The sequence below is a fragment of the Azolla caroliniana genome, unplaced genomic scaffold (genome assembly GCF_043228905.1).
Source record: "Azolla caroliniana isolate FFs.n. ecotype wild unplaced genomic scaffold, voAzoCaro1.0.p SCAF_22, whole genome shotgun sequence".
Classification (NCBI taxonomy): domain Eukaryota; kingdom Viridiplantae; phylum Streptophyta; class Polypodiopsida; order Salviniales; family Salviniaceae; genus Azolla; species Azolla caroliniana.
In genome coordinates this window covers 3,098,914-3,107,300 of record NW_028230457.1, presented here as the reverse complement: position 1 = coordinate 3,107,300, position 8,387 = coordinate 3,098,914, and the positions used below count along the sequence as shown (strand labels likewise).

Here is an 8,387-nt window from a genome sequence, read left to right as displayed (position 1 = left end):
GTAGTCATACAAGCTCGTAAAGAGGGGCATCATGCTTTTTACCGAGACAGGCGTGTGATAATAAATGATCGTGTTGCCAATTGACAACGTGTGGCCCATGTGATAGACAATAAACTTAGGATGACTTTATGGAACTGTAACAGTGCACTTTGGACACACCCTGACCGTCTAGAGGAGATTTTGAAGGTATTTGACATACTTTTTTAGTAGAAACACATCAGAGTCCAAATCAAGGCCTGCCACAAGTTGACGGTTTTCGTTGGGAATCTGTCTTTAGACAAACCTCTTGTCAACACACTACTAGAGGGTCTGGAGGGGTTGTGATACAATTTCGGAGAGAGATACATAATAGGATAGAAATACTAAAGACAGACCCAGAAGCCCGTTTTATGTGGGTGAAAGTCCTCACTAGCAAGGATCATGCGATATTTATCGTTGTTTGTTACTTCCCCCTGAAAGGATCCCGGTATAATATGGCTGGAGAGGCGAGTATAGTTGATGAAGGAACGCCACATGGGCCTTCTCCATACAAACCTGTATCGGATGACATAATCCGATATTCTTCTCAAGGTGAAGTCTTCCTTGTAGGAGATTTCAATACGAGAACCCAATCCCGACAATGCACAATATTTCAGATGGATAGAAACCTAGAAATGGTGAATGTTGACCCTTTAGACTTAGACATAACATGTACATCAAAGGATCAAGGTGCGGATGCCACAAGCTTTGGCCATCAGCTGCTTGAACTTGGAAGCCGACACCAGATGATCATATATAATGGCTTAGCCAAGTGGCCGGGCTCGGAAGAGCTCACATGTTTCCCACATGGAGGAGGGGAAAGCATAGTTGATTACCTAATAGGACGTCCTGAAGCTACCCACATGGTTAACTCCTTCCGGGTGGCCCCATGCCCCATTGGTGCAGACCATAGCTTCCTATACTTTGAGCTAAAATGCAACACCTCCAATCATAGTCACCAACTCTAGTCAAACAAACCATCACACCATAATACATTTCATGCATGAGCTTGCTGACATCTACTCCCAACATGTTCAAGCCCATCTCTCATCTTTTGATTCTTCATTGCCTTTAGAGAACCTCACTACAGAACTCGCACACATCCTTCACTGAGCAGCAATTTGTAGCTTCCCATACGCGAAACACTCCAATCATAGTAGAATAGGGTCTATGCCACAGAAGAAGTGGTATGATGAGGATTGTAGAGAGTTGTATAGACAACTTAAAGTGTCACGACTTAGTGGTACTATTTATACTCAGTACAGGCTCGCAAAGAGATGCGCAAGATGACACGTCGTAAAAAACGAGCTTGGGAAGCATCTCAATATTGGGAACTCTACCATATGCTCATGAGTAGGAACTCTACCATATGCCAAATTTGGCCTTAGAAGATGTTAATATATCTTTCTTTCTCTCTCTCTCTCTCTCTCTCACACACACACACACACACACTTTCTCTCACACACACGTCGTAAAAGACGAGCTTGGGAAACATCTCAATATTGGGAACTCTACCATATGCCAAATTTGGCCTTAGAAGACGTTAATATATATTTCTTTCTCTCTCTCTCTCTCTCACACACACACATTCTCTCTCTACCATATGCCAATTTTGGCCTTAGAAGACGTTTCTCTCTCACACACACACATTCTCTCTCTCTCTCTCTCTCTCTCTCACACACACACACACACACACACACACACACACTTTCTCTCATACACACACGTCGTAAAAGACGAGCTTGGGAAACATCTCAATATTGGGAACTCTACCATATCCTCATGAGTAGGGACTCTACCATATGCCAAATTTGGCCTTAGAAGACGTTAATATATCTTTCTCTCTCTCTCTCTCACACACACACACATTCTCTCTCTACTATATGCCAATTTTGGCCTTAGAAGACGTTTCTCTCTCTCACACACACACATTCTCTCTCTCTCTCTCACACACACACACACACACACACACACACACTCTCTCTCTCTCTCTCTCTTTCACACACACACACACACGTACACACACACACATTCTCTCTCTCTCTCTCTCTCTCATACACACACACACACACACTTTCTTCCCCTGTTCTTCTTCTTCTTCTTCTTCTTCTTCTCTGCAGCAGTAGCGTCTAGGGTTCCCGCCAACAAGCGCTCTGCACACGCAGGGGAGAGGCAGACGCAGACAGAGACAGAGACAGAGGCACAGAGACAGCTCTCGTGTTGTCGCTACATCGCAATGGTGAGCCTTCCTCTCCCCCCCCCCCCCACCCCCACCCCCAAACCCTTCTCTACCTCTATTCTTCATGCTTTGTCTAGATTACTACCGTTTTCTTGTGTTTTTTTTTCTTCTCCCCTTCGTTTTAATTCCAGTCGTTGTACGAAGGGTTTAGCTTTTGGTGGAGAACCTAATCCCGATTCCGAACGGAGCCTGTCGAAAATTGAAAGAACCATTTCTGCGTGGTTTTCTTGCAATAATTTATTTTTTTCCTTTTTCTTTTTGGGACCGACGAAGTCTAAATCTGTTGAAAACCATAGCTGTAGTGATAGATAGGTTTAGTGCATGTGATGAGATATTCCTGAATAGAGATGTGAATGTGAAGGCATGTATGTTAAGGATAGTATGTTTGCAGATAAAGAGCAGAAGGAAACTGAGGTTAATCTTTAGATAGATTCGGCACAAATCATATGCTGGGTAACAAGAATGTTGCTTGAATAGAGATTCGGCACGTGAATTTGTGCGAGTATTTATCTATCTATCCATCTATGTATATACATACATACGTACATACATACGTACATACATACATACATACATAATAGGATGATGAACCATGACATTCTTGTAAATTTAGTGCAGAAGGAAACATACGTTAATCATAAATAGATTTGGCCATATTATGTGATGGGTAAATCTCTTTTTGACCAAAGTGAATTTGAATTTTTCCCAATGTATATATATATATATATATATATTGGATGACGAAGCATTAGATGAAGTTATAGCTAACCAATATACCTGAACAGAGATGTAAATGTTAATTTCTGCTATATGTAATGATGAAGAAGTATCATGCGCTTGCATATTTAATGTAGAAGGGCATCATATGCCTTTTTGAAGTTTTATTACGTTATTTAAACTTTGTAAACCTTCTTCATCTTCTACATCCAGATGCAAAAAAAATTCACCCTATGCTAATTGCTCCTCTGGAATTATGTCTTAGAATTACTTAAGTTCTATTTGCTTCGTATGTATTTTTACATTCAGCTCCATATCATTGAATGCAATAATCTCCTTTTCTTTTAAATTTATGTTGGGATGTGCACATAGTTAAAATACAGATAGGGATATACACATAGTTAAAATAATCCATGTGACATGGGCAATGCATCTTATGTATAATCAGTTCAGTACTTATTTATTTGTGCCTACGAAGCATGTCAGAGAGGCAAATTTTCTTTTTGTTTTGTTCAACTCAGTTAGATACTGAAAAAGAGTTCATGGCTTGACATGATAGAATATGTCATACTAATGTATCTGTATTTTTTTTGATGCAGCTTCCACTAACACTACTTAAGACTGCACAAGGTCATCCTATGGTAAGTGATGTGAAATCAAAGTGCAAATATTTTACGTCGTAAGACGATTTGTGACCGGTTATTCCTATTTGCAGCTGGTGGAACTAAAGAACGGTGAGACATACAATGGCCATCTTGTCAATTGTGACACTTGGATGAACATACATTTACGAGAGGTCATATGCACATCCAAGGTGATCATTGGATGCCTGTTACTAGAACTTGTTTTTCTCTTTGATTCATGCTCTTATCTGATGTAGTATTGGCCTGAAATGAAGGTTTCTTCTGCAGGATGGAGATCGTTTCTGGAGGATGCCTGAATGCTATATTCGCGGTAATACTATAAAGTATTTGAGAGTGCCTGATGAGGTTTGTTCTTTCCACATCGTACTTAAGTTACACCGATTCAGTTCATGTGATCTTTTTGAAGTTTCTTATGTAGTTTTGGAATTGTTTGAAAGCATCATATTTAACCTAATAAATAAATAGGTTTCTTTGTAATTTTGTGTCATAAAATATATTCAAGAATGTTGATGTTTTTCAGTTAGACCACTTCATTCACTTCAGATTTTGCATCATGTGTTTCCAAATTACTTAGATTTGTGCTTGTTTTTCACTAAAAATAAATTGTTATCTTTCTTGTATTTTGTGATACTCGAGATTCAAGTCAACGCAAGTTTTATTTTTATAACTTTTTGATGGAATATGTTCTTTCTTATTTTCCCCCATAGGATTTTGTAAGGATTTGTTGCTTCTTTGCTTTTGAATTAACTTATATTTTGTATTTTAATGACAACTTGATAAATTATTCTTCATCTTATATTTATGCATTTGTGTTTGTGCATGCATTTTCTCTTTCAAATTGCGTTGTTCATACTTCTATAGTTCAAAAAAGAGTTGTATGCATATCCTAGAATGTCCAATCACAATAATAAAGAAGCTTATTGGACATAGTACTCTGTTCTTCCAAACAATAGAGGTTTGTTTGGGCTAGGAATGAGTAAATGTAAATAGGTAGACGAAAGAGGCTACTACCTTAGTGGATAAAGTCCTGAATGATGGCCTTCCACATCACAGAAATTTACCTAAATAAACAGCAGAAGAGAAGAGATTGATACAATTTTATAACATTGGAGAAGATACAAATGACAGCCAATTTGCTAGGGGGATACAGGATAACATGAGATGCTATGACATTCTCTTTCAATATCCTGCAAGGCATAGTAATAATGTGAGGCCATCTCTCCACCATTTAAAACCATGGGATTGAATTTGTCCATCTCATCACCCCTTCTCTACTGGGATGACGATTGGAAACTATATGAATTACCGAAGGAAAATGTGTTTGCTCGTTTGATACTAATTCATTCGTTAAGGAAGATATTGTGCCTTGGTTGCATGCAAAAGCACTTTTAACCCTTCTTTGGATGAATTTTCATGTGGTTATGCTGGAGTTAGATAAAGTTCTTCATCCTTGCAAACATTGGGTTTGTATGCTATGGGAATTTTTGACCAAGCTTGCAGTGTGTCCAATCCAGTCATATGTGACTCTTGATTTTATTCTTTAAACTACATCTACCATGCGTGGATGACATTAATTCTATGTTTGATGACTATTCTATTTGTATTATGTGTGCAAGGTCATGATATTATATGTGAAACATATTTTTGAGCCATTTCCACTTCCATTTTAGGTCATCGACAAGGTTCAAGAAGAGCCTGTGAGGAGAGCTGGTAAGTACGAGTTATAATGAAAGAAATGCAAGTATTGTTATTTATGTGTTTGGATGGATGATGAAAAGAGTTTGTGATATGGCATGTAAATGACTGTCAGATAGGAAACCACCTGTGGGAGGTCGTGGGCGTGGGAGAGGCAGAGGTGAAGAAGAAGGTGGGAGAGGTGGTGGTTTTCGCAATGAAACTGGAAGGGGTGGTGGTGGCAGAGGTGGCCGAGGTGCTGCAAGGGGTGGAGGAAGAGGTTTCTCTCTCTTTCTTTTGTATTTTTATATGCACTTTTTTGTCAAAATTGCCCTAAATATAAATGTATGAATTTGCTAACTTGAATGTATATATACGTTGTTCTGGTAGGTGGTGGAGGCAGAGGATTCGGGTAAATGTAATAATATATTCGGGTGGATTATTATATACACTTTGTATATCAAATGAGATGTAGTATGGAGTGGATTTTGAAGTAAAAGCTTTCATTCCTTGGAGAAAACAAAATGATAAGAGAGAGAAACAATCCCTATCTAGAGATGATTTTTCGAAGTTTTTTTCACAACTTTGTGGAATGGAAGGTAACATTTTTAATCAGCAATTTGAGCCATTGAAAAAGGCTGGAATGTATAATGACGACAGTTTCTTAGTTAAAATGTTAAGGAACAAGTTAATCATTGTTTTCTTTCTCCAGACCAAATGCTATCTGTCCTCCACACGTAGAACTGTTAAGGGATTAAGAAAAAATATATAGCGAAAAGAAAGGGTTGTTTTTCAGCATGGGTGTAATGTAAATATATTTTTGACTATGTTATTGCTTCAATTTATTTCCAGTGTGTAAGTTTTTTGTTATATTGCCCATAGAATGATTTAGAAGCTTGTTGTAGATTATATGGTGTCCCAACGAGAGGCTCTTGATCTTGAGGGTTCAATAGTTTGTACAAACCATTAGGTTTATGTATACTACGTCTGTATGTGCAAAAATTTTAGTTAAAAGAAATCTTAAAAGGCTTTGAAAAGAGAAGGGTGATGCCTCAGGGATGTTGATTGTGTGATGGAGTGGATATTATTATTATTATTTTCCCCCCTTGTCATTATTATTTGGCCTATTTGCCAAATCTCTTTCTTTCCAAATTAAACCAAAATCAAACATACTTGTACCCGAAAATAAATGTGGAAATCTGAGTAGTGGATAACAAAGAAATAGATAAAACCCATAGTTTGGACAGTGGAGAAAAAGGAAACCAATGATGGGTGAGGAATGATTCCCTCATGATTACATGGAAAGAGTTTTCTCTACAGGTTCCAGAAGGACACAACCATGTCTACTTAGTTGGAGACTAGAACCTAATCGAAAAGTCATGTATGAAGAGCCTTCTATCAAAACCTTCATTTCCATAACATTGAGGATGAGGTTTATACTGCACTCTAGATAAATGGATTTCCATCTATCTCATGGATTAAAGAGGCACTATTTAGTTGATATACACCTCAATGAGAGGAGATAGTAGGTATGGGAAGGTACATCTTGAGCAAAGAAAATGCATGTTTTGCCATACAGAGCCGCAGTTTGATGAGTATGTCATATGTTCCAGATCGATATTTTTCATGGATTTAGATGCACCATTTGGTTGATCCATGCAACTCAATAGGGGATGGCATCACCAATGTGTGAACTGTAGTGGACAATGAGTGGCCCACTTGGCATACACACAAAAGTGCATATCACAAGTTCCACAAGGAAACAAATGTTCTCCCTCCTAGTGAGCCATGCCAAAATACCTCATCAAGCTGAATGGTTCAACCTGGTGGAAATTTGTCTTTCCCTCCCCCCCTTGTTTCTTTCATCGAGCAAAAGACCACCCATGAATTAAAAGCCACCTTTGGAAATGATTTTGGCAAATAGATTATAGGGGAATGATGGTTATAAATCCCTTCATATTTACATTAGGTTTTGACAAAATGAGTCAAAATAGCCCATTGTGATATATGACCTCCGTTATAAGGATAAATCATAAAATAATACAGGGGGGATATCCTTAAGTTTTGGTGGGGCGAGTCTATAAATTGATGTCAATATCACCTTAGTCATTGTAGACCTCCCACATGTCCTCTTGATACGCGACCCTAAGATTTTGTTTGTTGTCTAATTGTTATTGATGACAATAAGGTTGTCTTACTTGGCGGCTACTGTTGGAGAGCCAACTAGTTGCAGGAAGCAAGTAGGATCTGTTAATGAGTTAGACAAACAACAACAAGAAGCAATAGGAGAAAAAGATCAGTTCATTATGCAACAAAGTGGAGAATAAGTTGAAGATTGTTACACAGAGATAGATAGATAGATAGATTATATTATATTATCGTCTTCGGAGGTCAAATATGACCTATGAGACCAAAAATGTTACATTTCACGTGATACGTGAAAGTTGTTACCGGCCGGCAAAGGAGTCCAGAGTGGGAAACGGAGAGCTAATTAAGTAGTAGGAATGTGGTTGTAATTAAGCTATGAGTGTGGACGGACGGACCGGAATCGGTATGCCGTTCCAGATCCGGACCGATCCCGAACAGGTGCGGATGGCACCGTTTTGTAAACCCTAAACCTATTTAAAGGCCCAAATACAATGTAATAGTTAGCGGTTAATTAATGAAAGCTTAAGCGTTGTTATATCTCTGTGTTAATTGTCGTTTTGTCTTAATTGTTATATCTTACGCGTGTTATGAAATACGATCCTAATAAGTAACTTAACTAAGTCGGATTAAGCGTTGAAGTCTAATCCGGTGGCCGTAACACCCTTTGGTGAAGTGTCTCCCGTAGACACCCTGTGTTAGGCCATTGTCCGGCCCGAAGAGTTAACACAGTTTTTGGCGACCACGATTCCTGTTTTTGCAGCGAACGACGGCACGGATGGATGTCTAGATCAACGCACGACCTGGTTACAGATCGAACTCGACGCCTTGCCGAAAGGCAAAGGAGACGCGAGGCTTTCCAGCAAGCGGTGCAGGAAATTAGAGCGGATCGCTCGTTTTCCAACGTAATCCGGAGAGTAGCGGAGGACTCCCACTGGTTACAACAAACA

At 38.9% G+C, this 8,387-nt stretch overlaps 1 protein-coding gene across 1 annotated transcript; it reads left to right on the top strand.

The window, feature by feature from the left end:
- The first annotated feature begins 2,108 nt into the window (after positions 1 to 2,108).
- EMB1644 (Small nuclear ribonucleoprotein family protein) lies at positions 2,109 to 5,987 on the top strand. The gene is made up of 7 exons (XM_087337249.1): positions 2,109 to 2,257; positions 3,574 to 3,615; positions 3,690 to 3,788; positions 3,886 to 3,963; positions 5,289 to 5,328; positions 5,429 to 5,572; positions 5,683 to 5,987. The coding sequence occupies exons 1-7, from the start codon at positions 2,255 to 2,257 to the stop codon at positions 5,706 to 5,708; spliced, it is 432 nt and encodes a 143-aa protein (XP_087193375.1). The 5' UTR covers positions 2,109 to 2,254; the 3' UTR covers positions 5,709 to 5,987.
- The last annotated feature ends 2,400 nt before the right edge of the window (positions 5,988 to 8,387 follow it).